The following is a 15471-nucleotide window of genomic DNA, read 5'->3' on the forward strand; positions in this document are numbered from 1 at the left end:
GTTTCTTTTTAATGCCTAAATCTAACTTGTTTGGAATCTAAGCCAATGTGAACGGTGAGGGGTGAATCCCACTCACTGATGTGAATCGCCACCTTAGAGTCCGAAATTCCCACATGTACACAAAGCCTTTTCATCTTTCCATAAAAGTTTTCTTCACACACACTTCTAGCGGCTTCCTGGTGTGAAGGGCGACCCTTGTAACGGCTTCAAGGGCGGGAAGGCCTGGCCTGGGGAGCCCAGCTCTGAGGGGCTGGAGGCGCAGAGTCAAGGCCCACGGAGGCAGAAAGGCGCGCAGGACTCACCTCTTGGTGGGCGCGAGTTTCCGCCTGCTTCCTGTGCGCCGGGCCCCGCGGCCCACATCGCGCATCTCCCCCCTCACGGTTCAGGGAACCCAGACACGCCTAGCCTGGACCCCTAGAGACTGCAGGAAGCATTTGTGCCACCCCCCCCCCCCCCCCCGCCACCCCCTGCGCGCGTTCCAATTCACGTCCGGCCACTTTCCCTTCTGAATCCCTGGGTCCTGCCCTCTGCCCACCCCCCCCCCCCCCGTGCCCCTTAGGTCCCAGGTCCCCGCGCGCCCACCGTCCCACGTCCCCCTCGCGTCCTCCTTCCCACGTCTCCAGGGCCCCTAAGTCCCACGTCCCCCGCGTCCCCTCCTTCCCACGTCCCCGTGCCCCCTCGGTCCCACGTCCCCGTGCCCCCTCGGTCCCACGTCCCCGCGCGTCCTCCGTCCCTCGTCCCCCGCGTCCTCTCCGTCCCGCGTCCTCTCCGTCCCACGTCCCCGTGCCCCCTCGGTCTGACGCACGTCCCCCGCGCCTTCTCCTTCCCACGTCCCCAGTGTCCCCTCAGTCCCACGTCCCCCGCGCCCCCTCCTTCCCTCCTTCCCACGTCCCCCTGCCCCCTCGGTCCCTCGTCCCCCGCGTCCTCTCCGTCCCACGTCCCCGTGCCCCCTCGGTCTGACGCATGTCCCCCGCGCCTTCTCATTCCCACGTCCCCAGCGTCCCCTCAGTCCCACGTCCCCCGCGCCTCCTCGGTCCCACGTCCCCCGCGCGCCCTCCGTCCCACGTCAGCCGCGCGCCCCACTCGGTCCCGCTCAAGCCCTCTGCCCGCCCACCCGTGTCCCCTCGGTCCTCTGCCCCCGCGCGCCCCCTCGGTCCCACGTCCCTCGCGCCCCCTCCCTCCCGCGACTCCGCCGCGCCCTCGGTCCCACGTCCCCCGCGCGCCCCGCGTGACCCTCCACCCTATCTCGCCCTGCCTCCCGCATCTGCGCGCACGGCCGTGGGTCGGCGTTCCCCTAAGTCGGCGACCTCCCCCAGCGCCCCCTCCGTCCCCACGTTGCCCTCCGCCCGCCTCGGCCCCCAGCCCGCATCCTTTCTGCGACCCCGGTCCCCCGGTCAGGCTCGGGCAGGGCACCCGCGGGGCGGGGCCTCGCAGGCGGAAGTGCCCGGGGCGCCGGCGGCTGGGACCGGCCGGGACGATGGGAGCCCGGGGCAGAAGCGGCGGCGGGGGCCGCAGTGGCGGCGGAGGCTGCCCGGGAGGCGGCGGGGGCGGGCGGCCGGGGACGCGGTCCGGTTAGCGCCGGGCCGAGCGCGGAGCCATGGGCCGGGCTGGGACCGGGACCCGGGGCGCGGCGGTGGCGGTCGCGGTGGCGGGGCCGCTGCTGCTGCTGCTGCTGCTGCTGCTGCTGCTGCTCGCTGGGGCCCCGCCTGCGGCTGCCGGAGACGCCAAGAAGAGCGGTGAGCCCGCGAGGTCCTGAGGGCGCCGTGGGGCGGGGGGAGGTGGGGGGCGGCCGGCGGCAGCCGGGAAGGGGGCGGGGTCGGGATTGTGACTCACCTGGGGTCGCCCGTGCGCTCACCTGGCGCGGGCCCGGGGCCCAGGTCCCCACGCCGGGCTGGGACCTAAGGACAAGCCCTTGTGAGCATCCCCTGGTGGGCAGTCGGGGTGGCAAGGACGCCAGCGCCCCCTGCACTGTCCCCAGGGCCGGGTTCGGCCAGACGGCCCCTCGTAGTGCGCTCTCCCTTTCTGCTTCCTCCCAACGCCTTTCGGTAGGGCACGACTGCCGCGCGGAGGGACGCGGAGGTGGAGGGGTGCAGGGGGACTCAACCCAGGGTCTAGCCGCAAGGCCCGCTGGGAAGAAGGGCTGTGTGGTGGGATCCAGGGCCCTCATGTGGCCTCTGAGAAGGGCGGAGTTGGGAGAAAGTTGCTTAGATCCAGGAGTGGGGCCGCGTCTTCACCCCTCCCACGGCGACAAGTGCAGTGACTTTGAACACCTGGCACTGCTTCTTGGAGGCTGGCTCCCCCGTGGACCCGAGGGGCCTGGTGGGCCAGGTGGTTCTGCCCCTTGAGAGTCCGCACCCTGGGCTGAGCCCCCCATAGACCTGGAGACGCTGCCCCTCTGACCCGCCTGAGATAAGACCCTGGGAGTGCCGAGTGGTCTCCCCTGACTGTGGCCTGGGTCTTCCTGAGGGCCGCTGGCTGGGCTGGCTGGGTTAGGGGGGCCCAGATGCCCCTCTGGGCAGCAGGTGGCTTATCCAGCACAGCCTGGAGCTCTCTCCCTCCACTCCCTGGCTCCCTGCCTCTCCCCCCCTTCTCTGAAACCCTCCAAGCTCCTGTTTCCTTGAGGGCTGTGCCTCCGGTTTCTGAGCTTGGCACAGCTTGAAATGAAAGGTGTTTTCCCCTGAGACTGGCCCCCGATTCAACTGCTCCATTGGATTGCATATTGTCACTCTCACATGCACCTTTTTCTCCATCCTGGGTTCAGGGCTGGATGAGGGCTCACTGGTGAGGGGCTTAGGGAGATGGAAAACTTGGGGCAGCCCCTCACCTCCCAGGCCTGCTGAGGGGGCAGGCAGCTGTGTGGCCCTGGCTTCTAGGGTCTGTGCACTGGGTCCCTGTCCTGCTTCAGAGTGTGTGGGGTAGTGTGCCCTCACTTGGGTTCCCAGGACAGGCTCAGGGACTTTCTTTCCTTTCCCTGTAACCCTGTGTCCTCGGAGGGGACTGTGGGGCAGGGCTGGTGTGCATGAAGCCTGTGCTCCCTGATATCAGAGGTAATGTGCTAATCGCCTGGTGTTCAGCAAGATGAGTGCCTGGGTATCTTGGGAAGGGAGGTCGGGCTGTAGAGCTGGGGTGCTGAGGGGCCGGAAGGGTTCTGCTTCTTAGGGTGACCTTGAGCAGGTCTCATCTCTCATGCACCTGCTGAAACTTCAGAGCTACCAACTGCATTCCAGGTGTGCTCAGGCTGGCACCCCAGGGCTGGTGGGGGCCAGAAGGCCTTGCACTTTTAGGTCAAGGTACTGGAGGCCCAGCTGGCTGCCTGTTTCTCTCAGGCCCCCTGGTCCTGAGGTGGGGGTGGGGGCTGTCCTGCCTCAGCTCCCTAGCACTTTTCTCGGCCCCTCTCGTCATGTTATCCTAAGGGCCACAGCCGCCTCAGGGGGAAGTTTGTGTTAGTTCAGTAGCTCCTGGCCTCCTAGTATTCAGGCCACAGACCACTGGATGGGACCATGTGGCCAGCAGCCACATGGAAAGTCTGGAGCTCGTCCTGCATGGAGCCCACCTCTTCACACCCCACTGTGTGGAGCTCCTCTGGAACTCAGACTGACTTCATAAGTGGGTTACTGTCTTTTCTTGAGGTGACTCCATGGGAAGGTCAGCAGGCTGGCAGAAGGGTTGGTCACCTGGCCCCCTGACCTGCTCCTCCAGCTTACCTTGAGGGGCCCGGCCTGCTCTGCTGGGGTGATGTCAGCCAGCCACTCTCCTGGTAGGGCAGAGAGAGGTCAGCTTGGAGGAGAGGAAGCCACACCCTACTGTGTCCACAGTGCATTTCTTCCAGAAGCACTTTAATATCCATTAACTTTGGAGGGCAGGGCACCTGAGAGGGGGTGGTGCCATCCACCTCAGCCAACTCACGAGGAAGCTGGAACCCAGAGAAAGGAAGGGACACTCAAGGTCACAGGAGGCATGAGGTCTGAGCTGCTGCTGGGCCTGGACTCCCTGGCACACAACCCGGGCGCCTCATGGCTGGACCCCACATCTGCTTGGCTGCCCCCAAGAGCACAGAGAACACCCAGGGTGGGAACCCCAAGAGGGAGGGTTTGGGGGGCACATTCATGGTGTCGGGCACCGGTCCTGGTGCAGGTTGTACTCAGTGAGTGGACACTCCCAGGAGGGGCCTAGTCTAGGCTGGGGCCTCGGGCCTCTGTGCCGAGCCCCCGGACACTGAGCCAGTCCTCGAAAGGTTGGTGTGACAACAACTGAGTGTCAGTGCACATGTGTAGGGGGGGAGGGGAGGGGAGCCAGGGAGCCGCCGTGGTGGAGACCTGAGAGGTGTTCCGAGGGTGGGCACAGGGGCGCCCCAGGCTGGGGCCGCAGGCAGTCTGCTGCCAGGGGCCCCTGCCTTGTCCGTGCCACTCTGCATGGACACATGCCCGCTAAGGCATGGGAACCAGCTGCCCCCCCTCTGTCTTCACGGCTGGCCAGGCTTCCGGTCCAGGGTTCCCCTCCCCCCAGGGTCTCCGCTTGCCACCTCTCTGGGTTGGTGGGGATTCAGGCTCAAGTCATCATGGGCCTGAACAGGTGGCCAGCCTCCAGACTTGAATCCCCTCACCTGTCAGGTGCAACCACGGCAGGCCCCACAGGCTCCGCAGAACGGGGCAGGGAGGATCCGAGGAGGTGGGGAACCATCCCGGTATCCGGTGCCCAGGGCAGATGTGAGGCTGGGGCTGGGCTCCCACCCCGAACACTCCCTACGTCCCTCAGCCTCCACCTCTCGGCCCCAGACCTGCCAGGGCTGCACTGTGAGGGGGACTGAGTGAGGCCATGACAGCGTGCAGAAGAAGGTGGGGGTCGGGGGACAGGCAGGATGAGGTCTGTCCCACTTCTAAGGTCTGAGGCATTTGGGGTGACATGCTGGGGGACTCGTTCTGGAAGCTGCTACAGTGATAAGGGGTGCCCGGTGGGCGGGATGTGGGTGGTCTGGACAGAGGTGGCAGAGAAATGGCTTCAGGGTCAGAGCCCGAGCCGCGGAGAGATGGATGGCAGGGGTGGAGACGTTGGATGCGTGGAAGCTGAGTGGGAGTGTGATGGCAGAGGGCCACCTCGTGAGTCCCGGGCCCCTGCCGAGCGAGAGCCAGCCGCCGGGGCTGCCGGGGACAGCGAGAGGTCAGAGTCAGTGCGCCGGGCGCCTGTCGCGGCCTCCGTGAGGACGTGGGGGCCTGGCCTGGCTGACGGTGCCGTGTCCCCGCAGACGTCAGGCTGGTGTCGGAGCAGTTCTCGCAGTCCCCACAGAAGCTGTCTTTCTACAGCTGGTACGGAAGCGCCAGGCTCTTCCACTTCCGCGTGCCCCCGGACACCGTGCTGCTGCGCTGGCTGCTGCAAGTGTCCCGGGGCGGCGGCCCTGCGTGCACCGACGTGGAGATCACTGTGTAGGTGCCCGCCCGCCCGCCCGCCTGCCCGCCCAGGCTCTCCCAGGCTCCACGCCCGACGCCTGTCCTGCTCTCCCTGCCTCCAGGTACTTCCGTTATGGCGCCCCTCCTGTCATCAACCCTCTGGACACCAGCTTCCCCGCCAACACCTCCGTGCAGCCCTCCTTCCTCATCAAGATGCTGCAGAGCAACGCGTCCGTCAACATCTCCCACCCAGCACCCGGGGACTGGTTTGTGGCCGCCCACCTGCCGCCCTCATCCCAGAAGATTGAGGTGAAGGTAAGGGGGCTGCCTTCCGGCGGTGGGGGGACAGGGCCCTCAGTGCATGAGTGCCCAGTGGCCGTCATTGCCCTCCTCAGGGCAGACTTCTCTCTGGCTTCTGCTGTCCTGCTCTGGTCCAGTCCTGCCTGCCCCCTGTTCCACACCTGGGCCCTCTGGTCTGGCCCTGACCGCCCCATGTCTGCCTTTTCTTCTCCCCCGAACTTCACTCTCTCCCTAGGGTTTTGTGCCCACCTGTGCCTACATCTTCCAGCCGGACATGCTTGTCCTGCGGGCAGTCGAGGTGTTCATCCTGGAGCCTGATGTCCCCCTTCCACAGACTCTCCTGTCCCACCCCAGCTACCTCAAGTGAGTGGGGCCCTTGGGGAGGCCGAGCCTCCAGGTTGGGTAGAGTGGGCGCTCCCACCATCCTCAGTGTGTGGGCCTGGGTCTCGGGGCCGGATGCCCAGCCCCCTTTGGGCAACATCCCGAGTGAGAGTGACACAGGAGGGCGCTGGGGGCCACAGGGCCTGAGCGAGACCGCATCCCCTTGGCCGCAGAATCTTCATCCCTGAGAATACCCGGGAGCTGCGGCTGGAGCTGCAGGGCTGTGCGACCAACGGGAGTCTGGGCTGCCCTGTTCGCCTTACTGTGGGCTCGGCCACCCTGCCCAGGAACTTCCAGAAGGTGCTCACGTGCGTTAGCCCCAGTTGGGCCTGCCACCTGCTGTTGCCTTCGCCGCCCTGGGACCGGTGGCTGCAAGTGACAGCCAGGAGCCTGGCCGGGCCTCATGTGTCGGTGGCCTTCAGGGCTGTAGCTGCGCTCACAGGTGGGCCGCGTGGAGAGGGCAGGGTGCGGGTGACTCTGCCCCCTGCCACCAACCCCCGGGCCTTCGTGCGCCTGAGCCCCTTGTCCTCCTGACAGCCTGCAGGCCGTGGACCCTGAACTCCCAGCACCTCTTGCCGAGCGGCACAAACCAGAGCTGTAACGCCTCCGCTGGCCTGCTGCCCCCAAGCCCCGGCTCCCGTGGCCCGGGCAGGAGCAGCAGGCTGGGCAGCGGGCCCTTCTGCCTCATGAGCTACCCGGTCCTTCGAGAAGACATGGACGTGGTATCTGTACGCTTCCGGCCCGTGGACAGGGTCTCCATGCTGGTGCAGTCAGCCGTGCCCTCGGTGCTGCGGCTGCACCTCAACACTGGCATGGACAGCGGGGGCTCCCTCACCGTCTCCCTGCAGGCCAACCAGGTACCTTTGCCTGGGAGCACCCCGTGGCCTGGCTCAGCTCCGGGCTCACACCTGGCCGGGCTGAGGGATGCGGCTCAGGTCTTCCTGCGCTGACTTTGGCGCGGGGACGAGGTCAGCCTTTCAGGCAACAAGGTGACCCCGACGGGTGTTGGGGCAGAATAGGGGTTCTTTTTCAGGAAAGGAAGGCCTGTTCTATAGGCTGTATCTAAGGGGATGGGGCTGTGTGTGGGATCAGCCTGGGTGTCCGCAGGCCTGTAAGGAAGGGTCCCGGCGGGGCCCTGGGCCAGCAGGAGCCACAGACAATGGTGCCCAGCACCAGACAGAGCGGGAACTTTGGGCAGCTGCCCCGGGGCTGGGGCTGACTGTGCACGGCCTCTCCTTCCAGACCGCGGTCACCAACAACACCTTGGTCGTGGTCTGCGTGAATGCAGCCTCGCCCTTCCTCAGCTTCAACACGTCGCTCAACTGCACTACAGGTACGGGCAGGCAGCATCTGGCCAAGCAACCCAGGCCAGCCCCTCTGGCCACCTCTGATCATGCCTTCCCACTTCCCTACAGCCTTCTTCCAGGGCTACCCCCTGTCTCTGAGCGCCTCATCACGCCAGGCCGACCTCGTCATCCCCTATCCAGAGACAGACAACTGGTACCTCTCCCTGCAGCTCGTATGCCCCGAGAGTCCTGAGTAAGTACACGCGGGGGCTACCGCCTGGGGCAGGCAGCTGGATCACTGCATCAGGACCATGCCTGGGGCTGCCCAGGTCCAAGTCTGGGAGTGACCAAGCTTTCTACAAGCCCCACGGGGTCACTTGCCCCCTGGGGGTTGTGAAGGGTCCCTCTCCTCCGTCTGGTCACTCTCCTTGCTGCAGCCCTGGGCATCAGGACACGAGGAGGGGTGCCAGTCCAGGCACAGCCCTGGGAGACTGGGACTCAGGGAACGACAATGGGGACGGGGCATCTCGGCCTCAGCAGACCTCGCAGCTGCCGACCTCTGAGGCTTGGAGCCTGGGGGCCTCGAGTCTGGGGTCGTGCGTCCGAGAGCCCGCTGGGAGCAGTGACAGGGGACTGGCTACCAGCGGTCAGCAGCTAGCCCTCCTGTGGCTCCGTCCTCACAGGGAGTGTGAGCAGACCTCGGTCCTCGTGGAGACCGCCTTGTACTTGGTGCCTTGCCTGAATGACTGTGGACCCTACGGCCAGTGTCTTCTGCTGCGCAGACACAGCTACTTGTATGCAGGCTGCAGCTGCAAGGCAGGTGAGCGCCAGGCCTGGGTGCTTCCAGACACTTTCTTTGTCAAGTTTATTGATTTATTTTGGGAGAGAGAGAGAGAGAGAGCCTGAGTGGGGGAGGGAGAGACAGAGAGGGAGAGAGAGAAAATCCCAAGCAGGCTCTACACCGTCAGCACCCAGCCCGACGCGGGGCTTGAACTGACGAACTGTGAGAGGGTGACTCTAGCCAACATCAGGAGTCGGTCACTTGACCGACTTAGCCACCCGGGCGCCCCCACTTTTTTTTTTTTAAGTTTATTTATTTAAGTAATCTCTACACATGGGGCTCAAACTCATGACCTTGAGATCAAGAGTTGCATGTTCCTCTGGCTGAGCCAGCCAGGCGCCCTGCCTGCAGACGTTTTCCCCTTGGCTTCTGAGCCCGGCGCCGTCCTCTGGGAGCCCACGTCAGCTCTGCCGCGGCTGCAGAGTGACCCTGCAGAACAAGTGCAAACGCCCCCTCCCCATTCCTACCATGTCTCCTCAGTCCCCCCACAAGCACAGAGTGGCACCCCCAGACATAGTGCTGCCTCCTGACCTTGGACTCCCCTGCCCACACCTGCCCCAGTCTGTCCCAGCCTGCTCCTGGGTGAGGAGGGGGCTTCTGTGCAGAGCTCTAGGTGAGGGGTACGCCCCCTCTCCTGGCCTCAGCCCCCTTGGCGTCACATTGGCCCACAGGCTGGCGTGGGTGGAGCTGCACGGACAACAGCACAGCCCAGACGGTGGCCCAGCAGAGGGTGGCCACCCTCCTTCTCACCCTCAGCAACCTCATGTTCCTGGCTCCCATTGGCATCTCCGTGCACCGCCTCCTCCTGGTGGAGGCCTCCGTCTATGCCTACACCATGTTCTTCTCCACGGTAGGCTGGCCTCACTCCCCTGGGGACTTGGGCGGGGGCAGGGGAGGGGGGGGATGGGCTGCCGCTCACCAGCCTGCCCCGCAGTTCTACCATGCCTGTGACCAGCCCGGGGAGGCGGTGCTGTGCATCCTCAGCTATGACACGTTGCAGTACTGCGACTTTCTGGGCTCTGGGGTGTCCATCTGGGTCACCGTCCTCTGCATGGCGCGGCTGAAGGCGGCCTTGAAACATGTGAGTGGCTCCTGACACCCGAGTCTGGGCTCTAGGGGAGCAGGGGCCCGGCATGCAGCACGTTGAAGAAGACCCCAGAAAGCAGGCTCAGCTCTTAGAAGCTGCTCATCTCTTGTGATGACCACTGGCCTGCTGGCAGAAGGTGCCGGTAGCGGTGAGGGGGCTGCTGCTTGGAGGCCGCCAGGAAAGAAAGGTGGTGGGCAGGGTGCAGTGAGGGCCCCAGCCGGTCTCTCCCAGAGCCCCATTCAGAGAGGAGGCCTAGAGCCCCACCCCTAGGCCACATCTCCCCAATAAGCCCCAGCTCTGCTCCTGCAGTCCCTGGTGCTCGGGACATTTTGGGGACTTTTCTGCATCAGCTGGCCCTGGCCGATAGAGACACGTGCCCCCGGTACCTTGCCTGGCCAAGTTTGTGCCTGAGAAATCCACCTGTGGACACATCGGCGGGAGCGCGGGGTCCCGGCAATGCGCGAGCTGGGCGAGAGGCCCCTCCCTCCCAGCCAGCAGAGCAGGACAGAGCGGGGCAGCGGCCTGCGCAGGGCGGGGGGCGGGGGGATGGCACACATGCCCGGTCCACCTGTCCTGCTAGACCATGTTCTGTCAGGAATGACTCTGGCTGAGGGTCCATGTGAGCCTGCGGTCATCCCTGTGTCTTGCCCAGGTCCTGTTTCTCCTGGGCACGCTGGTCTTCGCCATGTCCTTGCAGCTGGACCGCAGGGGTGCCTGGAATATGATGGGGCCTTGTCTCTTTGCCTTTGTGGTTATGGTCACCATGTGGGTAAGGAGCTGGGGCAGGTCCTGCCCAGCCCCCTGGCCCCGGGGGGGGGGGGCGGGATTGGAGAGAATCGGGTCTCCCCACAGACTCTTTCCCCAGGGGAAGAGAGCCTGGCCCTTCGTTCTGGCCATGTCTCTGGGCCTGGGCCCGAGTCCTGGCCTTGAGTCCTCTCCAAGCAGCCACACACGGCCCCACTGCCCAGACCCGGCGGGCCCCTGGGAACTGTGTCCACAGCCTCCTGTGCCGTCGCTCACGGGCGGTTTCCTCCAGGTGTACCGCTGCGGGCACCGGCGCCAGTGCTACCCGACCTCCTGGCAGCGCTGGGGCTTTTTCCTCCTGCCCGGCATCTCCATGGCCGCTGTGGCTGTGGCCATCTACACCTCTATGATGACCAGTGACAACTATTACTACACCCACAGCATCTGGCACATGCTGCTGGCGGGAAGTGCGGCCTTCCTGCTGCCGCCGCGAGAGGAGCACACCGAGCCCTGGGCCTGCTCGCAGAAGCTCACGTGCCGCTATCAGATCTGTAAGAGCCACCGAGAGGAGCTGTACGCGGTGACGTGACACGGCCGGCTCGGGGACGCCTGCGGCTGTGATGATGAACCTCACTGGCCAGGGATGTGACCGAAGAACGAGTCTGTCCAGACCGATTTCCAACTGAATAAAATTGCCCTGTGCACCCTTTTGCTTCCTCCTGGGGAGAGGACCACACCTCCCACCTGCCTTGTGCCTGCCAGGTGCTGGCTCCCGTGGCCCCTCCACAGGTACCATACAGGGCGAGGTTCTGTGTTCTTCTGACGTCGAGATGCTTGGACATGTGGAGAAAGACTCCCCCATTGCCCCATTCCCCTGTGAGGTTGTGATGTGACACCCAAGGGGACAAGGGACACCTGAGCTCACCTCCCACAGGCCCCGCCCCACTGGGCCTGGGAGCTGTGCCCTCCCTGCCTCCCTGATGCCAGCCTTCCTCAAGCATGGGGATGCTTCCCACCGATGCAGTAGTGTGGGGGGAGGTGTCTGTAGTCCCCAGGGAGCTGATGGGCACTGGGGCTGCCATGAGTGACATGGAGAGGCTGGCATTTGGCTGTCTGGTCCTGCCCTGCCCCTCCCTTTGGCTCTCAGCTTTGGAGCTGCAGGCCCTTGAGAAGGGCTTCTTTGGGAGGGGCTGCCGAGCTGCTCTAGGGGTGTGATACGACCTGGCACACTTTGCCCCAGGTCCGTGCCTTCAGCCTTCCCTGGGGTTCCCGGGACCTTTGGAACTCAGAAGCATGAGTTGCTCCCCGGAGAGGAGGTGATGACTATAGCCCTGTACCGGGCTCAACTGTGTGTTTGGGGAGGGGCTTCCCAGAGATCTGGCTGGGCCTTTATGCCTCCTCTGTGGGAGAAGCAGGATAAGGGGGGCTGACTGCCCCAGGGTCAGTGCCCTGCCCCTCCCCTAAGACAAAACTGCAGTGGGCTGCTGCTATAGGACCAGGGGACGTGGCCACAGGAAGCGAGGCCGAGGCCGCTGAGGGTGGGGTGCAGGCATGCAGCCCAACCCATCCTGCGTACTGGCTGCGGGGGGGGGGGGGGGTTCCCTTCTTGGTCCTGTCCAAGGTGTGGCCTCCCTGGAGGCCTCCCCCACCCCTTTCACCCTGCACTTGGCCACTAGGTCACTCAAGGCTTGTAAAGGGGAGACATTTATATATGGTGTTTTGGGGGGTAAAAAATTTTAAGACAAGAGGACATATTTTTATGTAGCCCTTCTTTCGCTGTGATTGATGAATTTAATATTCTACAGTGATATTTCAAGACACAAGCGTTTTTCATTGATTTCTGCTCTCCTTCGGGGAGGAGGGGGAGTGGGACCTGGGATGACAAGCTCCGCCCCGCCCTGCCCCCGGCTCCGTTCGAGGCAAAAGGGGCCTCATTTGCTGACGGTGCCTGGAGCCGCCGCCGTCACTGCAGGACGTTTTGCACGGTCCCTAAAGGCGGGAAAGGGGGCGGGACGAGGGTAGACGGACGGGCTTTTCAGCCAGTCAGCGGCGGATAGCGGGCCAAGCTCTGCGTCAGGACTTCTGGTTCCGGTGGGGCGCGGAACTTGGAGAGGTAGGCGGTGCAGGGGTCGGAGGGTCCGCGGTTCGGGTCACTGGGGCTGAGTAGGGGCCGCAGGTCGGGGCCAGGGTCTAGAGTCAGGGGGCGGAGGGCGAAGCCGCGCGGGTAGTCCGGGTCGGGGTCAGAAGTCAAGAGGCCGGCATCGAGGGTCAGGGCCGCGCCGGTAGTCTGGGTCGGAGGTCGGGGTCGGGGTCGGAGGTAGAGGCCGCGCGGGGGGCGGCGGGGGCGGGAGTCAGGGGTCTGGTGTCGGAGGTCTGGGTCGGGATCGGGAGTCTACCAGCTGGCCTCGGGGGTCAGGGCCGGAGTGCGGCCGGGCTGCGGAGTGACGGCGACCCGCCCCCCGCCCCTTGCCCCCCTGCCCCCTTCCAGGCTCGCCGCGATGCCCCTGCACAAGGTCCCGGTTGGCCTTTGGAAACAGCTCCGGCTGCGGGAGGGTATCTGCTCCCGCTTGCCCCGGCACTACCTGCGCTCGCAGGAGCCTGCGCGAACGCCCACTCCTGTGCACTACAGGCCGCACGGGGTTAAGTTCAAGATCAACCCCAAGAATGGGCAGCGGGAGCGTGTGGAGGATGTGCCCGTTCCCATTTACTACCCGCCAGAGTCCCAGCTGGGGCTCTGGGGTGGGGAGGGCTGGGTCCTGGGTCACAGATACACCAACAACGACAAGGTACGTGAGCAGGACAGGCTGGGGGTGGGGGCGGGGGGCCGCTCCTCTGGGTTTTGCTGCTCCGAGCTCAGTGCTGTGCTCCAAAGGTGGGCGTGGAGGGCCGGGGGCGGGGTGGTGCGCTTACAGTATGGTGCAGACACCGCTCCGTTGAAGAGGCATGCTCATCTGTGAAGACGCGTTTCTGGCAAACGTTACTCTGGGAAGCCAGTTGGGTATCCTGAGACAGGGCGGTGGTCTGTACCAGAAACAGTAAGTGCAGAGACCCTGGGGTGGGTATGAGATCAAGTGTAGGGATGAGGAGTGAGGGGATCTGTGCGTGAGAGGAGGTAGGGGGAGGTCAGGTCTTCAGTCACCTGTTGGCTTGACATGCCACAGTGTGTCTGTGACAACGTACAGGGCTGGCACTACCACCTTGTCATCGCAATTAGGACGTCAGCCCTGCGCACGGTGCAGTCTCCAGTGGGCAGTCTGGAGGGGCTGCTGAGCCCCCTGCCTGGTGGCTCTCAGGCTGACATCTCCCTTTGCCCTTGGTCCCTTGGTCCCTGGTTTGGAATGTGATGGCCTGTGGACCACGGAGTTATGGTCGTACATGTGGAACACGCACCAGCAACCCAGGCAGGGTCAGGAGGTGCCAGACTGGCTGAGGAGAAGCTGATCTCTGGGTCCACAGGTGGGGGCTGGTCCTCTGGCTCCGTGTCCTGAGTCTCAGGTAGGTTCTCTGTTGTTCCTTTAGCTCTCCAAGAGGGTGAAGAAGGTGTGGAAACCACAGCTGTTTCAGCGCCAGCTCTATAGTGAGATACTGGACACGAAATTCACCATCACAGTGACCATGCGGACCCTGGACCTTATTGACGAGGCTTACGGGTTCGACTTCTACATCCTCAAGGCAAGCGGGGAGGCGGGTCAGGGCTCGTCGGGTCAGCACACAGTGGAGTCTCCTGGCTAGTGAGAGACTTGGTGGGGCACACCTGTGTCAGCTCACAGTCCTTTGTCCTGTGACGGCCTGGGGCCCTCCACCAGCCGGGGAGGCGCCTGGTGGGGGTCAGCCCTCGGGTGGGCGGGGCATGGCCAGCCACACCTGGCCCCACGCGTAGCCTCCTACCAGACTCCGAAGGAGGACCTGTGTTCCAAGTTCGGGATGGACCTGAAGCGAGGGATGCTGCTGCGGCTGGCCCGACAGGACCCCCAGCTGCACCCAGACAACCCCAAGAAGCGGGCGGCCATCTATGAAAAGTACAAGGTAAGTAAGGGCTTTGGCTCGTACTTCCTGCTCCTTGAGGGCCCCGTTGGCTGGTGCCTCTGGCCTCATTGTGGGCCTGGCCCCTCCTGTGCAGGAGTTTGTCATCCCAGAGGCAGAGGCTGAGTGGGTCGGCCTGACGCTAGACGAGGCTTTGGAGAAGCAGAGGCTCCTGGAGGAGCAGGTGAGCATGTGTGAGCACCAACCGCTGAGCACTAGCAGGCAGATGGGGTGGGGGCAGGGCTGCCTTGGGGAACCCGGGCTGGTGGCCACTGCCCTGGGTGGGTCTGGGGAGGAGCCACCCCAATGGAGCCATGGTCTTGGGTTCCCTGTAGCACGTGCCCTCCCCTCGAGGGTCTGACCCTCTCCTGTCTACCACCCCCACCCCGCTCCCGGCTAGCTTCATAAGTTTATGGACAGAAAGACTCTTGGTGGCACCTTTGGTTTATTTGACTGCCTAACGCCTTCTTGCCCTGTGGTCTTCCTGTTAGCGAGTTGAGGTCTTTCTTTTTTTTTCTTTTTTTCTTTTTTAATGTTTATCTGAGAGAGAGAGAGAAAGAGCGTGAGCAGGGGAGGGGCAGAGAGAGAGGGAGACACAGACTCCAAAGCAGGCTCCAGGCTGTGAGATGTCAGCACAGAGCTTGACACGGGGCTCGAACTCGTGAGCCATGAGATCATGACCTGAGCGGAAGCCAGAAGCTTGACCGACTAAGCCCCTAGGCGCCCCTGGTTGAGGTCTTTTTGTGTGTGTACCCTAGAAGGGTCTGAGCTTGTGGTCGCTACTGGGAAAGGGAACCCACACGGCACAGCAGCCACTGCCCTGTTCTCTGCCACCTTAACTGTAGCCACAGCTGCCTGATCCCTATGTCCCAAGGGAAGGTGGCCCCTGTCTCATGGACAGGGTCACTGTCCTCTGGACCGGTGGCTGTAGCCAAGCCTGAGGGGTCCAGTCTTTTTGTGCCAGATTCCTCTTGGTGTTTGGCCAACTGGATTCGGACCTTCCCCAGAGCAACTTATCCTGACCCTGTCTCACTCCCATAGGACCCGACTCCTCTGTTCAAGGTCTACGTGGAGAGGCTGATTGAGCGGCTTCAGCACCAGACACTGTCTGAGCCAGTGGTAGTGCAGAAGAGAGCCAACAAGAACTGACCGCACAGTGACCCACGCCAGACAGCCACGCGCAGCCACCCCGCCCTGCGGCACCGTGGACACTGAGCCTGGGGTGGTGGCGAGGGCCGTATTTGGGTAGTGGATGAACTCGTTCTTGTGTGCTGACTCAGTAGCTCCCAGGGTTGGGTGAGCTTTGTGGAGGCCCCAAGGGGTCTTTTGCCCCAGGATCCTAAGAGGTCTGGGGCCGTCTTGCTGCCTCTGTGGCACCCCCTCCCCGCTGAAGCGGGGGCAGCACGAGTAAAGTCTGAGCCGGGC

The 15471-nt window shown here is 64.1% G+C and overlaps 2 protein-coding genes across 6 annotated transcripts; both read left to right on the forward strand.

The window, feature by feature from the left end:
- Positions 1–1493: 1493 nt before the first annotated feature.
- On the forward strand, positions 1494–10727 carry PGAP6 (post-GPI attachment to proteins 6). 3 transcript variants are annotated; one of them, XM_086691757.1, is made up of 13 exons: positions 1494–1736; positions 5243–5420; positions 5507–5699; positions 5920–6047; positions 6239–6507; positions 6603–6922; positions 7308–7398; positions 7481–7604; positions 8035–8171; positions 8864–9042; positions 9127–9273; positions 9932–10048; positions 10465–10727. In XM_086691757.1, the coding sequence occupies exons 1-13, from the start codon at positions 1598–1600 to the stop codon at positions 10576–10578; spliced, it is 2136 nt and encodes a 711-aa protein (XP_086547883.1). In that variant the 5' UTR covers positions 1494–1597; the 3' UTR covers positions 10579–10727. The 3 variants fall into 3 exon arrangements, with proteins under 3 accessions (XP_086547883.1, XP_086547882.1, XP_086547884.1); XM_086691756.1 differs by having other exon boundaries at positions 1497–1736; positions 10316–10727; XM_086691758.1 differs by lacking the exon at positions 1494–1736 and adding an exon at positions 1858–2045 and having other exon boundaries at positions 10316–10727.
- Positions 10728–11991: 1264 nt separating this feature from the next.
- MRPL28 (mitochondrial ribosomal protein L28) lies at positions 11992–15471 on the forward strand. Of its 3 annotated transcripts, none has more exons than XM_086691759.1 (6): positions 11992–12136; positions 12512–12809; positions 13543–13695; positions 13915–14049; positions 14144–14230; positions 15088–15471. In XM_086691759.1, the coding sequence occupies exons 2-6, from the start codon at positions 12522–12524 to the stop codon at positions 15193–15195; spliced, it is 771 nt and encodes a 256-aa protein (XP_086547885.1). In that variant the 5' UTR covers positions 11992–12136; positions 12512–12521; the 3' UTR covers positions 15196–15471. The 3 variants fall into 3 exon arrangements, with proteins under 3 accessions (XP_086547885.1, XP_086547886.1, XP_086547888.1); XM_086691760.1 differs by having other exon boundaries at positions 12131–12199; XM_086691762.1 differs by lacking the exon at positions 11992–12136 and having other exon boundaries at positions 12509–12809.

This window comes from Puma concolor, chromosome E3, assembly GCF_028749965.1.
Source record: "Puma concolor isolate L17-30 chromosome E3, mPumCon1.1.hap2, whole genome shotgun sequence".
Taxonomy (NCBI): Eukaryota; Metazoa; Chordata; class Mammalia; order Carnivora; family Felidae; genus Puma; species Puma concolor.